Raw genomic sequence first — 19934 nt, forward strand, 5'->3', positions numbered from 1 at the left:
TGGTCATGTTTAACCACTTTAAAGGTGTGGAGACATCAACAGTCCAGCAGATGGCACCAAATTACTAACAATTTATTAACATGGAAAACTGACAGGAAGGTAATACGTGATTTTGTAACTCATAATAAATCAGTTCAAGACAGTTAAGCTGTATTAGTTGCAGATTGTTTCTAAAATGGGCCACTACATGAACTGAAGTACAACTGTGTACGTTTATTTATTTATTTATTTATATATATATATATAAGAGAGGAAAGGAAATCTCTTTTGTCCCAGCTGACTTGGAAGCAGCGCAGGCGTGCACACGTGTCCCCAATTAACCCTAATTAGACCTTCAGTTGCGCGTCAAACAGCGACATCGTCACCTGTGAGCGGGTTTGTGCTGTGAGTTAAGCGACACATCGGCGTACAGAGCAAAACGGAAAAGAGAAAAGAAGCAACGATGCTTTGTTGTCTGAAATTCCTACCAGCCCCTCTACAGGTACTACTTCCATTAACCTCAATTAATTTAACCTCCTCAGTCCGTGGAGTTTTGTGTTATTTCACCTCAACACAGTGGACAGACAATGCAAAGGTTTGCCCAGTTAATGGTTTATGAATACAGGTTAAGAGGATGAAAAAAGAAATGGAAGTAACCACTCTTATAAAGGAGTATATAATTGTTTGTCATTATGGAACATAATTTGGCTCTTTATAACTGTAAGGGAACACAATTAACCTCTTTGTAGGTGAAACTGAGGAAGCTAAGCTTAACCATTAATAATTTTATTATCTACACCTGTGCATTTCCTGACCTATTCTCTACAAAGTTGTTACTTTTAGATATTACTCCTTGAAACCTTATTGTATCTCTGTTGTGCTGAACATATCCAGTGGGGACAATAAAGAGTATTTAGTAACGTAATTTATCATAATGGTGTCCTGGTTGCATGAGACAACTGTGAATGTCTTTGTAGATCTGCATGAGAATTTGCCTTCAGCGGGAAATTACAGAGGAGGATAAAAAGGCCAAACTCCAGAGCTCAAAAATAGAGCAGGACCTTTGTGAACATGCCAGGACTGAAATGAATGTGGTGAGAATCCTGATGCTTGGTGAGTTAAGAGAAGAAGGCTGTCACATTTTCTGCTGTGAGGTAAAGGTGACATGACGGTCCTCTGGTTTGTGCACCAGGAGCTGCAGAGAGCGGAAAGAGTACTCTTATCAAACAGATAAAGATCATTCACAGTCATGGCTTCTCCAAGCAGGAGCTCATCACCTTCAAGGTAGGTGAGATTAAACTTAATTTGAACATATCAATGTAGATGGAACAGGATACAATATTCCGCATCAAAATCCATGGAATAACCTGGAATACTATGGTTGTTCATTTCACAGCCAGCTGTACTAGACAACCTTCTGACCTCTATGAAGTTTGTTCTCCGAGGGATGGGAATGCTGAGGATAAACCTTGCAAACAAGAAGAACAAAGTTCTGTATTTTCATTACAAACCCCCTTTAATTACACTAGATGTTGGTTTTTGTCAACAGAAATGTGTCCTCTCATGACGTTGCAGGTGCATGCTCGTTCCATCCTGTCCTGCGGCCAGTGTTTTGGGGATGACCAGGAGCTGCTTCCTTTCATGGCTCACGCTTTCTGCGCACTTTGGGCCGACCAGGGTGTGCAGGCAGCTGCAGCCAGAGGCTACGAGTTTGAGCTGAATGACTCAGCACTCTAGTGAGTACAGTGATCCCAAGTCATCAGCACCTCTATGACTGACGACTCATCCTCGGGAAATGATTCCTGTGACATTTGTGGAATGGGAGGCTAAAATTGGGACACTTTTTACAGACCTCAGGGAGATGGGAGTTATAGGGTGGAGGAGGTGAAACACATTAAAGATTAAAGATGACAACTCAAATATAACACCTGGTGATGCTGCAGTGTGAGGGCACTTTTGTAGAATCTGATTTTAGAGAATCTAAAATATGTTTTAAAATGATCATGAAATAAGTGTATGCAGTTCTGTCCGTCAGTCATGGAATTATATTTCCATTTGGTTGCTAAAAGAGCAGAACCTGTACAATGTTACTCTGTGTAGATCATTAGCTAAATGTGTGTTATATCACTGGCTGAAGAGTGCATTGTTAACTGAAGAGTGGAATAATAGTTTGTTATTTTCAATCACAGATGTTGCATTGAGTGACACAGCTACAGTAGATTTTCAAGATGCATTGATTATTAAAATGAGATTATCAGTCAAATTCATAATCATTTCAACACATTTTTTGACACATTAGTTAAAAACTGCATTGCTGAATTTATGTATGAGGAAAAAGCAGGAGATTGACGGCTTAAACCACCTCTTGAAAACAATAGGCAGACGTCTGTCTCCATCCACTGCTTATTTCATGATCTCTGTGAATAGATCACGTGTCTTTTTAGTTTGTCATTTGGCCACCACTTTGCTGGTGCACAAACTGTGACCACCACGGCATACTTTGAAGGTAAGGGACATTTTTATATTAGCTTTTTATTTTTGATTGAACTTGAACTAAACTAACTTATTAGGAGCCCTTATCTCAGAGGCAGCAAGGATGTTTGCCAAGTCAAACTTCGGCTGGCCAGACAGAGAAAGATGATGATGTGACAGCTTCATTATCGAAACTCAATAAGGTTGGAGCTGGAGGATGATATGAAACTCAGTGGGCTCTTTTTACTGTTCTCACTTTGCTGGACCCCACATTGATTTGTTCCTGCAGGAATATTGGATTTGACTGTGTCGTGACACGCTTGACTTTCCCAGGACCTTAAGGCACCTTGATGTGTAAAATGACTTCTCTCTGACATTAGGTTTGGCATGAACTCGACTGTTATTGCTGCCTTTTAGAAATGTGCATTAAGTGAACATTGGCTTGAGATGCAACGTTACAGGTTTACTGAAATAAAGACTTCATTTATATTGGGCACAACAAGTTGACTGTGTTAACTAACCAGTGGCCATTTACATTTTAACATTCAGTGATGTATGCTGAGCAGAGGCGCCTAGTGACAAAAATAACACATTTGTGGCGATAAAATGTTCAGTATTTGTCGAACTTAACTGCGAAACTACCCTGAATCCTTCCACAGCATCTCAACATTTAACGTTTTAACTACTGAATTATTTCTAAAGACAAATGCTGTTGGTGTAAATGGAGTTGATTGGTTTTGATGTGGTTTGCTCAGTTTATCAAAAAGGTTAATTCCAAATTAGTCTAACACATCTTTAATTCATTAAAAGAGGAAATTGAGCCCAGGTTGTACATGTCTGTGCCTAATGTTTTAACGCAATGAAAAAGATCAAATTTTAGGTAACATAAAACCTCATGTCATAATTTGTACAGACTGAAGGAAAACTTGACATTACCTGCCATTTTGAAATGAAATCTAATCTGTTCTTGTTTTACCTCCCAGTTTTTTTGAGAACATGAGTCGGATCATCATTCCCAACTACATTCCCACTGAGGCGGACATTCTGAGAGTGAGAGTGCGGACCTGTGGAGTCATCGAGACACAGTTTCAAGTTAATGACACAATCTTTCGGTAAGACCTAGTTTTTAATGTTCTATTAATCAAAATAATGCTTCATATTAAGATCATAAGAATAAAATCTTTATTTTTTACACTGAACTTGGAAAACTGAGCATCATATTTTACATTTATTGTTAGTTTCTATTCTATATTCTTTTGAGCATAACAGAAGTCCTTAAAAAAAAATGGGATGTATATAAAGGTGAATTGTTGGTGGTTGCAATGTTTTGAGGGTTTGCTCATTGCTTATATTCTACCAGCACATGCACAATCATGCATGTCCTCATTGAGCATGACTTTGTTTTTTGATGATTAATCAGTGTTTTATTGGACAATTGACTGGAAATAATATTACATATAAGCCGTATTTGAATAGAGGCTTCCCTAAGTCAAAATGGCACACAATAGTGCAACTTTGTTGTGTTGGCTGTGCGTACAAGCACATTTCACAACTATGTAATATGAGTTTTCTCTTAAATGCTGGTCATTGTGGGATCACTCTCCATCAGTACATGACTTATTGTCGGTATCCTCCATTTGTAGTCTGTGGGTTAAACAAACAAAACCTATGATCGATTTGTGACAGTAACAGTTATTATCCACGCTATTTGCTGTCCATTGAGCTGTTGCACACACTTGAACATGCTCTCAGGACACTGTTTGCTGAGCCTCTTAAGATTCACCAAATAACAAAGGGTCTCTGACGAAAGCTGAACTCTTCAAAGCTGAGGGAGGGAGCTGCCTGGGTGCACTTTGGACATGAAATATTAATGGCATCCCTCTGCCTGTTTTTTCCAGGAATAAAATGTGGTGGGGAAGCATAGCAATGAAACACTGCCACCTTCTCCCATGCCCCTTTGAACTCATGCTCAGAGAAACCAAGCATTCATGATGGTCACCGTCGTTGCAATGACGCCATTCACTACATGGGTCATTGGAATCCAAATTCATATTGTACAGCACTTCATGAATATTGCATTTGCTATATCTGCTTCCACGTGAGCAGCCGTAACTTTGTGAATCAGTTTATTGAATGGTAATCCTTCGTCACAAAGCATTAAATTACAATACACTATTAAATGTCAATAGATGTATGTTCTATGTATATAAGTCTAGGGCATCTTTTCACTATTGGCTATTTATCATTCTCTGACATTTGACTGACTAGTGCATTGGTTGTTTTGGAGTCGTGTTTCATTTGACGAACACTGCGATACCAAGAAAGTTCAATACAGATGCTCAAGAAGAAAATGAACAGACTACGCATACATGTAAACGATTTAGTACAATCTCTTTATGAAAACTGATTTGATGCTCTCTGCAGGGGCTAAATTGTTTTCTTTGTAAAAAGTTGCATTATGACGTCAAGAACTAAAAAGCATCAGGTCTTTAATTTCACTGGTATGATCCTGCTCTTCCACTAAATCTGGGGGGGGGCAACTTGTTATCAAAGTGCTGCTGTGAAATACAACAGTTAACACTTACTGTCTCTCAGCTTGTTAAAACCGACTGTTGACCTGGGGCATAAACGCTTCATTGCCTCTGACATGACTGGCACAATCATACACCTGGAGACATCATGGAGACCGTCTGTCTCAAGTGGAGGCTCATTACCTGTGTCACCAAGACCGGCAATCTCGCTCTGTGCCAGATTGTTTTGAAATAGATGGCCCCACAATTTCTCAAAAGCAGAGGTGACACCAAACTTTTTTCCCTTGGCAGACTGAAATTTAAACTTGATAGAAGGCAGCGGGTAAAACACCCATTGTATTGAATTAAAATGCAAGCAAGCACTGATATCCCGGATTTCTTAATGAAATATTTTAGTTTTAATAAACAATGTGCAATGGATGTTTCTGCCATAAAAGTTGATACATGGAGGTGACTTCCTTAGCAGCCCTACTTTTACACCAGTACTGAAGTACATTAAGAAAATTAATGTTTTTAATTTTAAGGAGCATATCTACGTCATGGAAAGTGAACAATAGAAATGGTGTTTTGTTTAGAATTTGAATCTAGTGTGTTTAAATAAATAAAAAAGCAGCATTGAATTAACTCACAAGAACATTTTTACTTATGATCAATCTCTAACTAAGTTTTGTGCACCCAAGTTTTCTAGTGTGGAGTAGTGATTTTGAAAAGTGACTTGTGTGGTTGTCTTACACGTTTTCTGTGATCATATAGAAAGTGAGGTTTTGTTTTGCTTGTTGACAGGTTGTATGACGTCGGGGGCCAGCGGAGTGAGAGAAGGAAGTGGCTCAGTTGCTTTGACCGTATTCAGGTCATGCTATTTGTCGTGGCCCTCAGCAGTTACGATATGACACTGATGGAGGAGACCTCAGTGGTATGAAAAAGACTTTCATATGCAAAGTGGCACGTGTGCCGTGTGGCATTTATGTTCTTATTCAGCAGAGTTGAGGTTTCTTACTTTTTTGTTTTGCCGGAAGAATCGGCTACAGGAAAGTCTTGAACTTTTTACATCAGTCTGCACCAACCCTGGCTTCAACAACACGTCACTGGTAAGTTTGTTTAGTTTCTACTGTCTCCTAGGATCTCAGGGGATCCTGTACAATGCTCTCACCTGCAGGTGAAAAGATGCATATTGCCTAGTAAGAATGCTGCTTCCATATTTCTGTGGATTTTGTTGTTTCTGGGTGTTTAATATTGCATGACATCAGCTACCTGGCACTCTATATAGTGTCAGTGAAGAATTATGACTCCTGAAGTGTTTATGCAGTCTGCTTGAAATCAAGTCACTGAAGCTGTGATCTGACACATAAGCATACAGACTGTAAACTGAGATGGAGCACTTTGTTTCAGTTCACTTGGTTACCTCTGTTAAACCCTTTGTTTTCCTTCATACTGACAAATGTGGTGCCACTGAGCATAAATGACTCCCCTTGCTCAGTATTTATTGTACTTGAGTAACTTGCAACCAGTTCCAGTTTGATTTGCCATTAGACTCCCTGAACCCTAATTCTGGGGAATATGATTGTACAAGATTTAAGATGGAAAAATGTCATTTTTTTTCTTGAATCTGTATCAGGTGAGAAACAGCTTAAATATATTGGCAATAGGCATATTTTAGTTTTTATGAAGAATATAAACTGGTGCTTTAGTTACAGTTTGAGTGAACCATCGATTAATCCAGTTTTGAAAATGTACTCGGATGCACCAGGATTATTCCCTTTTACTTTCTTTGTTAATTTCTTTGTACACTGTATAAACTGTCGGGTCATTTTCTACTTTCAGACTTTTGAGAGGACATGCTTGGTTCAAGGCAAGCGCTGATTTGAAATGTGAATTGTGAAAGTCCACTGGACATCAACTACACGTCTTCCCCTCTCCCTCACATGTTCTGGTGCCTTTTTTTTCTTCTACAGATTTTATTCATGAACAAGACTGACCTTTTTCGGGAAAAGATTCTTCGCTCTGGGAGACACCTGAGATTTTACCTGTCTAATTTTACAGGTACAGATGTTTTGTGTTCTTAATTTTATTTTATTAGGGGACTGTATTTTTGTGTACGAGACGATGCCATAGGGTAAAGGACACAGATACATATGTTGACAGTGTTGGTCCATAACTCTTGCAGGTCTACAGAGAACACACTAAACTTGGAAGTATTTGTTTGGGGTCTTGAATTCCTTGAGGAATGTTTCCCTTTATTGTTTTGCTGTAAAATAGCCAGTGTGTCCTCTATGTCCCTTGAATAAGCAGAATTCCCTCCGGGCCAGGTATTGTCACAGTATTAACATATACTGTACAGTCCTCTGCTTATGTTTAATTTATTAACTCTGCACAGATCAAATCCATGCATATTTCATGCTTTATTCACAATAACAGAGATAATGCTTGATGTCAGTGCATCATTATTTGTGTGTTTAGGGATGGAGAAGGAAAACTAATGAATTGATTCTCTTTCCGCTGCAATTGTTTTATCAATGTTTCATGACTGACTCTAAACTGAACAAACTTTGATGTTTCTACATTTGCTACAAAAATTCCTTTTTTTTTGTACTAACCCAGGAGCAGATGGTGATGTGGATGCTGCAGCCCATCACATCACTGCTTTGTTTTCATCATGTAACCACAGCCCTGACAAGCCTGTGTACCACCACTTCACCACGGCAACAGACACCAACAACGTGCAGGTGGTCCTCCACATGTTCATAGATCAGATCATCAAGCAGAACCTTGGAACTGTACTCCTGCTGTAAACGTCGCCTGGTGACTGTCATTTTTATGTAACTCGCAGCTCAGAAACTTAAACTGAATCACAGCTGATGTGTCTAAATTAGTTTTACTGTTTGTTACTTTTTTTTTAAAGCTGCAAATTCTCATTTTAAAACATTTTAAATAAAAATATTTATTGATGCGCATGTCTTGATATTTAATGTTTTATATCAACCAAGTTTATTTTCCATTTATATAACATTGCCTCATTTTTTAGTTGAATATTTCCTTTGTCTTTTGACATGGCAAATGATCATTCAACCAATCTGTTTTGGTAATCTCAGCAAGGGCCTACAACATGATTTATTTATTAATGAAAACTCAGTCCAAATATATACATTAATACAGAATAGTTTTACAGGTTACAGTTTTATCATGAAATTGATAAATAAATGGGCGAATGAGTGATCATATTTTCCATTAGAATGTACAGTTTTTAATTTTCATGTCTTTTTAAAGCAGTATATTCAGGTTTGCTGCTCAGTCTCCTGCACAGTCTGAAGAGTCCAGAGTGAGGAAGATGTCCGCTTTGCACTTGAACGAGCCCTTGACATCCTGGAAGAGTTCACAGCTCTGCAGGATTGGTGTGATGTCTTTGATGCATACGGGCTGCATGGAGAGAAACAAATGTGTTTAAATCAGACCAAGTGACCATTTAAGTACTGAATGATCAAGTGTTTTCTACTACATTTCAGAGGGAGATGCTGCACTCACATTTGTGACTGTTAGTCAAGTGAAATATTTTACATAAACAAAACAGTCACACTTGAAGACATGACATTTGCTCCACTATTTGTAATTAAATAATGTTCAATGTCCATTTAGCTGCATAATGAGTATACACTTAAAATAAATACATGGATAACTTTTACCCATAATATTACTGTGGTTACATACGCAATAGCAATACTATGATGTAAACTAAATATAATATTAAAAACGCTGACTACTGTTTTGAATGTTATTACATATTAAGTTTTATAATCATTCTTTGTCGTGCATTATTTCAGTGATGCAGAATTTGTATCTTTCTACTCAGTAAAGTGGCTACTAGTCGATTTCTGGCTTCATTTTTTTTATATGAAAATAAGGTATAGCACAAATATAATAACAAAAATAATGCTTCAATATACGGCCAAATCCTACAGCATAGAGCAAAATAAAATGTGAAAGGTTCCTTTACACATTTACTGTTAACTTCTTTTATTTTGAGATAACCACCAGATGGTATTTTGCCATTTTTATTTTATTATTTTATTTTATTTTATTTTAATTACCGTGGATGTTCACGCTAAACAATATGAATCCGGTTTTAAATTGTACATGCATTGAGCTACAACAGCGTGTATGCGTAATGCGTAATGGCACCGCCGTAAAACTCGTAATAGGACACTAGGACACTTACCATGGTCTTCAAGATGGAATTGTGCGCAGTCACTTCAGGAAACGCGCTGTTGGTCGCCGTCTCACCGCTGTCTGACGGCTCCAGCTCTGCTCTCCTGACGTACGGTGACCTCCGAATGCCGGACAGTAAGCCGGACGCCCTGCCCACGGAGTAGTAGCTCGGACCCGCCACCTGCTTGTACCACGCCTCCGTCGGAGTGCACGAGATGAGCACGGAGGTCACCATGATGCGGACGAGAAGTTTAGCTGGCATCTCCATGTCAGGCAGTGAGGTTTTGTGCTGTCGTTGTCACTGCCGGCCACTCCGTTTGTACAGTCTACTTATAGGGACCCCACGCTCATGCGCGCAATTCGCGCGCAATTTTGTCCACGATGAGTATCTCAGAGTGGGTCACTCACACCCTCCACACTCATGTCCTCCACCCCTGAATCTCGGGAATATTGCATTTTCCCTTCTGCATTTATCTGAGAAAAATGTGATGATGATTTATATATACATATATACATATGTATATATACATATATATGTATATATATATATGTGTACTTTTATTGTCCTTAAAGGGATAGTTCACCTAAAAAAAATGAGAATTCACTTATTAACTACTCACCTATGGTGATAGGGTAGGTTGAGCTTTCTGAGTCCACAAAACATTTGGAGTGTTAATCTTCCTATAGTGTTTGTCAAATGCAAAACAATTTTATGTAAAATTTTATATTGGTTTAATGATCAATTTGAACCATTTAATTGTTTATGCCGTCAAAATGCTGAGTGACTGGGTTTCAGCAGAATTCTCCCCTGAAACCTTGTGTTTTCAGTCGTACTCCAACTAACTAGTGCAATTTTGCTGTTGCCTGCATTTGTTTTTGACATTAAACCAATCTTTTTCTTTGTGCAGCACACTGCTATACTGATAAACACACATATTTGTGAGGAGCTGACGGGCTGAATCAGCACTATGTGATCAGCATTAATCAGCATTTGACAATGGTTTGTTTATATTCAAAAGTTATGCGCTACAGTAGTAATTACACGTGGTCGCTATATTGGCTCAGTGTGTTTAACACATTGAGCTAACACATAGGATGTTATTTCTAATGTAAACGTGGTGTGACCACAAAACAGCAACAGACTGTAAGGCAGGAGCATGAACAGGATGTGTTGTGGATTTTTCTCTATGATGGGCCTCGTTTCTCTACATCTCGACAAGAAAGAGCTGATGTTTGTGGTGAATGTGACCTGGTTTCATGGGCTGAGCACTTCTGTGATCGGTTTTGTTTTCTTCAATGGTAGCTGAGTTATGTAGAAAGATTAGATGAACAAAAATGTATTTGTTGGATTATTTTGAGCGGAAAACAACCAGTGTGGACCACAGAGCTTACACGGGTGTGAGAGTTGACCCTCTCTATATATGTCATGAGTTTTAGGTTGCACACTGAAGCTGCTTTTCAACCAGTGCTTTATTAAAAATGATAGAATCTTACAGGATATGAATGAATCCATCTCTTTCAGGTGTGTCCTGCAGTACAGTGTGCAGTAAAGGGGTTGAATGTTGTCATGCCATGTTCACATTCACCAACAAGAAAGTCACACATCATGTATATCGGACAATATTTTAGAGCTATACAGCAGAACTTTGTGAGCGCTTTGCGAGTAGAATCCAATAATCTAACCACCGACGTGTAAAAACAGCTGCGGTGGCCGTGACCTCTCATCTGTGTCTTCCTGGTTTAAGAATGGAGAACCCATAGAGGAAATGGCTTCACATTATTTGAGCAGCATGTCCTCCAAAAACTCCACTTCTCCCACGACACTGAACAATGATTCAACGCCAACTGAAACTTTTACAATGACAACCAGTCAACCAGTTTTACTTACGTACGAAACTCTGGGTCCAAACTAAAAAAAAAAAAAGGTGATAAACATCTTGGCAACAAAAGATGTGATGGTGGGAATTTTAATTGCAGATCTTAATCTTTAATGGCTGTCTTTAATCACACATGCTGGTTGGGAAAGAAGTTTTTTTTTGATTTGCATAGTTTCCCCAGTGTGGCAATAGTTTTCTAATCGCATTTAAGATAGCTTTATTTATCTCACAGTGGAGAGAAAACGGCGTTAAGAGACTCCACCGAAGTGCTTCCCCTTTACAAAGGGGCAGAGCAAATACATCTCAATGCAAAACGTCTTCCTCATGGTGAAGCCCCCAGGGCATACATAAATGATGTGGCTAAAAAAGGCATTTTCACTCGGCTCCATATGCAACTACAAAAGCCTCTGTACTATACTATACTTTGATAGTCCAACAAACCTATACAATCTGAGCTGAACAGTGTTGCAGTGTGTCTGCCTGTTTTGCCCACAAGAAAGCAGCATCACTGACATATTTCCTCTAAGTGAGGTCTGGTTTCGTATGTATAATGGTTATGTTCACATTCACATTGCTGAACTGTTTCTGCGGTGTTTGTGTACGTGTGTGAGCTCATTTCAGGATGGTTGAAAACCTTGCAGACAATAGAAGAGACAACACTGTGGGGTTGTTTTTTGAGTAGGAAACACATGGCGTTTTGCACCTTAACTAAGATAGAGAACAAGAAACTAACTGGGAAGAGTTTCAGCATGTGCAGTGAACACAGGACGCTGACCTGGACACTATTGCTACTTCTTCTGTCTGGTAAGTACAACACGTATTATAATCTCATGAGGAATAACAATAAAAATGATTTATGAGCATATGCTTTAAAATCTTTATTTCAGGTGCTCTCGGCAAAGAGTGGGATGTGAAATATCCACCAGTCATCTGTGCCGTGAAGGGCTCCTCTGTTGTCATTCCATGCTCATTTCACTATCCTTATGGGCTGGCAGTTCAAAATGTCATGTGGGCCCATGAAAGGAATAATTTTTATACAGGTCCTTTCTTATCTGAAATTAACTCCATGAAATCCTCAAAGTTTGAGTATGTTGGTGACAAACATCACAACTGTTCTTTAAAAATACACTCAGTAGAACACAACGATCGAGGTGAATATGCGTTCAGATTTACGACCAACACAGAAAATGGCATTTGGACTGGTAGTGAAGGCACACGATTGAGTATCATTGGTAAGTTTTTGTTCTTCTCAATAAAAATAAAGTTGTGAACCTTCTTTGCCTACACTTTAACCCGTAAAATGAGAAACTCAAGAAGCACTTTTCCTTTTCTAGATCTGAAGATAAAAAGATCGAATGGAAACAGAACAACGAACGAGGGGGACTCTGTGGAACTGACCTGCCTCAGCAGCTGCAGCGGCCTTAACCGCCCATCTGCTTTCCTCTGGTTTAAGAATGGAGAACTCATCACGGAAGAACCTTCTCTACGTTTGTCTAACGTTTCCTCCAGCAGCTCTGGAAACTACTCTTGTTCTCTGAAATCGCACAAGGGGACAACGTCAGGAGTCATCAATATCAATGTTGAATGTGAGAGCAAGATGCAGGATTATCGCTTTACAGAACGTGTAAAGACATTAAAAGTGAGTAACTTTTAATGTTCGCTTTCAGATGGCCCTAAGAACACAACAACATCCGCCGGACCATCAGTGGAGGTAGATCTCAGGAGCAGCATCATCGTCAACTGCAGCAGTGATGCAAACCCTCCCGTGGAGAATTACACCTGGTTCAGAATACACTCTGATGATATTGAACGCGTTGGAAACAAGTCTGAACTGTACATAATAGAGGTTTCTAATGGTGATAATGGCCAGTACTTTTGCAGAGCCACCAACAAACATGGAAGTCAAAACTCTTCTTTTGTAACGTTAAAGGTCAAAGGTAAGTTCATTAGCCTGCTTGTTTTTAACCAGTCTTCCACTGTCCCTCACTGATTTAACATTAGAATTTGACTGGTTTTGTAGTTTGTTAGGTACACCTGTGCAATATATTGCAATCAATCCAATTTTGCACCACTAAATATTCAATAAATATGATTTATTTAATACCACCTTGACTTTCAAGACATTGCATAGTGTACACATGTACCAAGGTGGACACTGGATGTACATTTATATAGATTTATTTATTTATTTGAAATTAAGTTTGTTTATAAAATTGTGTTGCATATGTTTTATTATTATTATTATTATTATTATTATTATTATTGTTCTCTCTCAAAGATTAAAAAACAGCCTATTTTCCTTCCCAGGATATTTTTCTTACAGCATCAGCATCAGCATCATCATTGCTGCTGCTGCTGCCGTTACTGCACTTCTCATCGCACTGGCTGTTGTGACCGTCTTCAGAAAGTGAGCCACTTTTACAACAGATCACGACTGTATACTCACATGTTATTATGATGTGGTGATGTCACTGTCTGTTTTTCAGACTCAACAAAGAAGGGACAAGCGCGCCAGAGGTTGAGTGCGTGGAGGCCATACAGGTGCCACTATCCGTTTACTGACTTTTTATGATTTATCGCAGTTGGATTCAGATTTGAGGGATTATGAACCCAGAGCACTTTATCATGAACACCATATTAATAAATAACATAAAATATGTACAATAAAGGGACACTGTGGCGGAGATTTTGATTATCAGGTGAGACGGCCAAGGATGGAGTTCCTGGAGTCAGTGATGAGTTAAGGTGAAAAGCTTTATTGAAGACAGCTCAGATCCGAGGAGAACTGAGACAACGCCAAACATGAACAAGGAGATGTTAACATGTTGGGCATCCTCTGTCCTTCTGCCAGTGAATCACAGAGTTAAGGTATATCTAAGGTTTGGAGGAGAGGAGAGAGATGCGTCAGGTCAAGAAGTCTGGCGCCTTCCTCTGCTGATACCTAGAGTCGACCTTGGGGAAGACTGCATAGTCGAGTTATCAGTCCTTTGTCCCTGTTGGTTTATGGACAACAAAGATATAATGAATGATGGGTGCCAGGGATACACAGAGTTGCAGCTGGCCTTATCCCGAGTTTGTTAGGTTTGTGCTCTTAGGAATGTGAGTTGCTAATTTAAAGAAGGCCGAATGATAAGTTTTTCCCTTACACACATAATGTCAGCAGAATTGTCAGCTCACATGCACACACTCTCAAAGGCTGTACCCGTGCAAGGCGACTTTTGCTGTGTGATGTGATCCATGATTGCGCCATTGGCGGTTGCTGAATTGTTGCCATAAAGGGCTGCACACGACCAGCAATACACCGAGGTCGACTGTGGACACATACTGCGCCTATAACACCAAAGTCTCGGCAGAAATTCAGATTCAATCAACCATTTTGCTGAGCCTGAGCCACCTGCACCCACAGACGTCTATTCTTGACAGACAGTGGTGGAGCGTGATGTGGTCTTCAGCTGTTGTTGTTGTTTCACTTGTGCATTCTGAGATGCTTGTCTACTCGCTGTGGGTGTGAAGAGTGGTTACCAGAGTTTCCATATCCTTTATCAGTGTCAACCATGCCATTCTCCTCTATAACCTTTCTCGTCAACAAATTGTTTGACCTGCTGCTCATTTTTTTTTGTTTCTTTGTATTTAAAACTGAGAGATTACCAGTTTCAGCCGGTGTGGTAATGTGACCAGTAACTGAAGCTACTGGGCTTTATTCCATATGTTGCACACACACTGTGTGAATAAGCAGGTTTACAGGTGTTCCTAATAAAGTGTTTAAATAGTATATATGTTGCATAAAGGTTAAGATGTTGCAGAGTTGCACTTGGTTTGTTGGTTAACATGTTAAACTAGTTATCAGAGGCAATTAGCAGACCCGTTTTTTTGAAAGCTTGATGGAAATCAGATAACAGCTTGTTTTTTGTTGTGAGACACTGTTCCACATTAACGGCACCATGTGGGTTATTTTTTTTCTCTATGATTGTATCTAGGATGCCGTCTACACCAACTGGCCTGTGTTTGACAACAGCCAATCACAACAGGGAAATAAGTATAAGGCCGAAACCACAGAAGAACCCTTCTACGCAACTGTTATTTTCGGCAAGAAGAGAGAGTCAAACATGTGAGCAAGCTGGTTCTTTTTTCCCCCCAATAATTCATGTCGAATCTATATGAAACGTGCTCATCAACTTTTTCAACTACAGGCAGCAACAGACGGGCACGTGTAATAAAGATGATACTGTGATTTACAGCACGGTGTGGAGGTAAAGCTCAGCTGGCACCTCCATGTTGTCACAAGTAAGGACTGTCATGATAACCACATTTCATTTCTTTTGTTGTCGGGACCAAACCTTGAATTCTGTATATGTTAAAACTTTGTGATTTTACAACAAGTGCACATTATTTTCCAGCAAGAGGAGGATATATATAGTTAAAATATAGTTAAATATAGTTTAAATAGTTTAAAAAAAAAAACTTTTAACAAAAAATAGGCACAACTTTGTCCATGAATACAAGTTTCTCAGAAAGTTGACATTGTAAGAGTAAAAGACGTTGTATCCAAAAATAACTGAGATACAGATACTGCCATGTTGGAATATGTCTCTTTGAATTCAGGATGTTTTTATTTCATTTATCATGTCTCTGGGTTAAAACAATGTGCAGTACTGTGAGTGCATTCATTATTGTAATACAACTGCACCTACAATATGCAACATGTACTGTATGAATAAATGAAATGAACTGTTTAAATAAATTCCCACCAAGACTCTTTTTCTGTAGCCCATTGGGCAAAATGACTTGCTTCATGCACACTGCATCTGTCAATAAACAAATCTGCTGAGCAATTTGTTTCTGTGAGTCTCTGAACAGGAAGCAAACTGCTTCACTTACTCTTATTTGTATTCAATTATTTATTTACTTATTTATGTTTGTTATCATTATTCATTTTATTCTGATTAAAGTTTTAGCGTCAGGATTAATATTTACTCTCTAAAGCCGTTGTTTAACTTTACTGTCAACATCTTCAAATGCAGTTTGAATCCCATTTGATTTGTTAGGAGAGGGCAAAAGAGTTTTTATTCATTCATTCATTTTTATACAAGCTGCTTAGCGAGTGACAGATTCCAGTTGAAGCCGACGGTTTGAATGTAACACATTCTGACCTGAGAGTGCCGTCCAACAGTTACTATGGTAATGCATAACAAAGTGAGTGGCAACGTGAGAATATATATATATATATATATATATGTATATATACATACATTATTATATAGTGCAGAAGTTCAGGAACTGGTCAATTTCTGCAGTCTGCATGTCCAAAGTTTTAGGATATGCTGCCCTCTGCTGGCAATTTAGGAGAATACCAAACAAAGTGCTTATGGCAGAGGTCAACTCAGGGGTCAAACTCAAATGACTTGGGAGCCACTGAACGTCTTGTTTTGATATGGAACGTATGTGTGAGTTTGAGACTTCTGGCTTAAGGTCTTTCTGCATGGAGTTGGCATTTCCTCCATATGTGTGTACATGAATGTATGAAAGAATATGTGGGGGCCAGCTGCTTCTTGCGTCAGGTAAAAAATAAAACAAAATCACATTGATCTACAATAGTTACAATTTTATATGATATGAATAATTAAAGGTCACACGGTTGGTGTAGTGGCTAGCACTCTTGCCTTTGCAACAAGAAGACCTGGGTTTGAGCCCCAGTTGGAACAAGGGCCTTTCTGCATGGGGTTTTCATGTTCTCCCTGTGTGTACATGGCTTTTCTCTGGCTTCCTCCCACAGTCCAAAAACATGCAATATGGGGATTAGGTAAATTGGATACTCTAAATTGACCATAGGTGTGAAGGTGAGAGTGAATGGTTGTTTCTCTCTATGTGTGTGTGGCCCTGCGATGGAAGGCAGAAAATAATAACTGGTTGGTGCAATTTAAGCCAAGGTAAGATGTGTTTAAAATTAAAAAGATGTGTTGCATATTTACTGAAGCCTTTATGTATTTTGTGTTGTGTGTGAATGTGTGCTCACATGATTAATGTGCGCCAGGCTGTCAAATATTCATCGGGTGCTAACGAGTGGAAGACGGTTCATTGTAGTATCGCTGTTGTTGTGAAAAGTCTACCTGATACATCCTTATAAGTTGTGGTAATGTCGGCGGTGTCGGTGTGCCGTTTTGTCAACTGTGATCACAGTGTCTGAGAACATAATCGGCACCAAGGACAGCGCTGACATAAACACAAAATAAAAACAAACAGGATGACTCCTCCCCTTCCTTTGTTCTTGGAACGTCCTTTCCTATCTCTGCTTTTCCTTCCAGAGTCATCATGTTAGTGGGTAGTCATTGGGGTTTTCTCTCTCTCTTGGTTCCACCACCTTTTCAGAATTTTTAGTCTACACACAGGAATGCCACATAATTATTGATTACTTTTACATTTCTTTTCAGTTTTCATCTGTCTCCAACTCACCTTATCACCATGTTCCGCTTTTCTTAGTTCTTAAATAAATATAATATTATTATTTTTATATTATATTATATTATAATCTTTTTTCCTCTGATAATAACAGGATAACAGGAAATCCAATTGCTTTCAAGCCCGTTGTCCCTTTGGTGACAAAAGGACGAATGAGACATTAAAGTTATAATAAAACTCTAATACAAAGCAACCAGGAAGCTGTAAAAAAAGATTGAACTTCCAAGACTTCTGGTGTGTTTGGGGGCTTTGGGCTGTTGGGGCGGCATTGCACCTCTTGGTGTGCAAGAAGAAGAAGTAGAAGATAATAATAATGACTATCACAATTAAAATAACATTCACTGAATCACTATTTTTCTGTAACATTTAAATGCAGGCTAATAAAAAGCTCATGAATAACTGTAAATCACATTTATTTATGATTGGAGTGACAGCTGATTGAATAGCTTGAGCAGCAGTATAACAAATCCTTGTTTCTGCACAGAATAAATGGTAACGTATGCATCCTTGCTTCCCTGCAGCTGACTCAAGGCTCAGTTCAGCTAGGATAACAGACATATACCAGCTGAATACCTGATCTGGGTTTCGTGCAACAGCCCCATGGTGGACTCTGCAGGAATGCTTTGGATTGGGGTGATTTACGTTGCATCCTAGAGGAGTTTCTTGGCTCTGAGGTAAGATGAACCTTGAGAGGCTCCACTCACCCTGAAATAATGGGCATTCTCATTGCGACCAGACCTGTATGTTCCCTCCCTTTCGGTTGTTTTCTTTTTTTCTGCACTTTCTATGAATTAATGCATTATGTCAGCCCTTAGCACAACTTCCTAGTAGATCCCTCGATCCTATGTAAAAGTCAGGACTGACACCTGTAACACATACGTTATATATTAAAAATTCATGGTATCATACTACTTTTTGGACACTTTGCTTGTGTGATTGTTCCATACAAGGTAGCAAATACTTGCCTGCCAATTACATTTACAATTATATATTTTTTGTATTGGTAATAAATCAAATCAAAATCAGAATCATAATTAGTTTGCATGTTTTCCCTGTGATTGTGTGTGTGTGTGTGTGTTGGGGGGGGGGGGTTTATTTATTTATTTATATGTTTATTTCGGTCATGTCAGTTAAATCACTCATCATCACACATCATCTTAGTGTAGATGTGTAGTGTAGATCAAACACACAATACACATAACCGAAAGGGAAAGCAGGAGAAGCAAAAGCTTATCTAGTCCCGCCCCCATTACCCACAGAATACATATATTCATCGTACAATACATAATTTCATCATACTAATTTTTTTTTTTCTTATGACATTTTGACAAAAACATGTTTCAGCATCAGGTAGCACTCAGAGTCACAAAATGATCCAATCAATAGTAGGGTTCGCCTCGCTTTGCTGCTCCATTCTTTTCAAGTACTCGAGGGTTGTGGAGACGTCGGAGCGCAGCCCAACCATGGCCCTCTGAGCTGTTGCGCTTTCCACCCTCACATTGATCAGCTCATTGCCGATCTTTCTCAGTTTCCGATATTGCATGAACATACCACATCCCAAGGAGAGCATTCTGATTGTCATGAATGTGAATATGTACACATCCTCGACATCCTCTACATCCAGTGCGGCAAGGCACACAACTCTCCACTTATCCAATCCGTCCCGAATGTAGCCAGCCATGAAGGTCCCATCTGGGCAACTAGGTTTACCAGAACCTGCACTTCTTGTTGAGAACACTCTGTCGATCGCATTCAGTGACCAGCTTAGCAGTTCCATCTTGGATCAATTGATTCTCCGTAGTGGCTCGATTCACAGCTAAATACTTCTCAAGTGTTGACATTTGTGCTTATCAGTGTCAGCTGCTGTTTGGGTACATTCGCTTCTTGTTTTTGTTTGGTTACATTTGCTTCCACTGCCGTCTCCACACGGTGTCTACGGATTTCTGTCTCTGACCTTTGTCATACTTTCTTCCCGGGTCATTCTGTATCGATTAATAGTCATATCTACATACTTCTTTTTAAATACACTCCGTTTTGCTGATTTTTTCATCTCCTCATCCAGATTATTCCACTGTCTGACACCCGTGACCAATACGGTAAAGGATTTTAATGGGGTTCTCTGGTTTCCTCCCACAGTTCAAAAACATGCACGATGGAGAATAGGTCAAATTGGACACTATAAATTGACCATAGGTGTGAGTGTGAGAGTGAACGGTTGTTTGTCTCTATGTGGCAGTGTGATGGATTGGTGACCTGTCCAGGGTGTACCCTGCCTTTCGCTCCCTTTGTCAGCTGAGATTGCTCCCCGTGACCCTCATGTGGAGGATAAAAGCAATAGGAGATGGATGGTAATATATCATTTTGCAACCCCAAACTGTGTCTGTGTGTTCTCTTTATGAGGTCCACAAAATGTACAGTC

At 39.2% G+C, this 19934-nt stretch overlaps 3 protein-coding genes across 3 annotated transcripts; 2 read left to right on the forward strand and 1 right to left on the reverse strand.

The window, feature by feature from the left end:
- Positions 1–271: 271 nt before the first annotated feature.
- On the forward strand, positions 272–7933 carry LOC131475604 (guanine nucleotide-binding protein G(o) subunit alpha-like). The gene is made up of 10 exons (XM_058653828.1): positions 272–481; positions 957–1092; positions 1172–1263; positions 1376–1468; positions 1555–1715; positions 3435–3563; positions 5766–5895; positions 5999–6070; positions 6935–7022; positions 7581–7933. The coding sequence occupies exons 1-10, from the start codon at positions 443–445 to the stop codon at positions 7769–7771; spliced, it is 1131 nt and encodes a 376-aa protein (XP_058509811.1). The 5' UTR covers positions 272–442; the 3' UTR covers positions 7772–7933.
- A 139-nt stretch (positions 7934–8072) lies between these two features.
- Positions 8073–9587, reverse strand: LOC131475605 (neuropeptide B-like). The gene is made up of 2 exons (XM_058653829.1): positions 9193–9587; positions 8073–8396 (listed from the first exon to the last, which is right to left on the reverse strand). The coding sequence occupies exons 1-2, from the start codon at positions 9448–9450 to the stop codon at positions 8268–8270; spliced, it is 387 nt and encodes a 128-aa protein (XP_058509812.1). The 5' UTR covers positions 9451–9587; the 3' UTR covers positions 8073–8267.
- A 2153-nt stretch (positions 9588–11740) lies between these two features.
- LOC131475249 (B-cell receptor CD22-like) lies at positions 11741–13621 on the forward strand. Its single transcript, XM_058653224.1, has 6 exons — positions 11741–11863; positions 11947–12291; positions 12394–12645; positions 12727–12996; positions 13367–13466; positions 13546–13621. Exons 1-6 carry the CDS (start codon positions 11749–11751, stop codon positions 13619–13621), a joined length of 1158 nt encoding a protein of 385 aa, XP_058509207.1. The 5' UTR covers positions 11741–11748.
- Positions 13622–19934: the final 6313 nt, after the last annotated feature.

Source organism: Solea solea, chromosome 16 (genome assembly GCF_958295425.1).
Source record: "Solea solea chromosome 16, fSolSol10.1, whole genome shotgun sequence".
In the NCBI taxonomy this organism is placed as follows: Eukaryota; Metazoa; Chordata; class Actinopteri; order Pleuronectiformes; family Soleidae; genus Solea; species Solea solea.

Coding starts and splice junctions, on each gene's coding strand:
- LOC131475605 (XM_058653829.1), bottom strand. CDS start 9,450: ATGGAGATGCCAGCTAAACTTCTCGTCCGCATCATGGTGACCTCCGTG. Junction 8,397..9,192: donor ATTCCATCTTGAAGACCATG/GTAAGTGTCCTA, acceptor CTCTCCATGCAG/CCCGTATGCATCAAAGACAT.
- LOC131475604 (XM_058653828.1), top strand. CDS start 443: ATGCTTTGTTGTCTGAAATTCCTACCAGCCCCTCTACAG. Junction 6,071..6,934: donor GCTTCAACAACACGTCACTG/GTAAGTTTGTTT, acceptor TTTCTTCTACAG/ATTTTATTCATGAACAAGAC. Junction 7,023..7,580: donor TTACCTGTCTAATTTTACAG/GTACAGATGTTT, acceptor GTACTAACCCAG/GAGCAGATGGTGATGTGGAT.
- LOC131475249 (XM_058653224.1), top strand. CDS start 11,749: ATGGCGTTTTGCACCTTAACTAAGATAGAGAACAAGAAACTAACTGGG. Junction 12,292..12,393: donor CACACGATTGAGTATCATTG/GTAAGTTTTTGT, acceptor TTCCTTTTCTAG/ATCTGAAGATAAAAAGATCG. Junction 12,646..12,726: donor CATCAATATCAATGTTGAAT/GTGAGAGCAAGA, acceptor GTTCGCTTTCAG/ATGGCCCTAAGAACACAACA.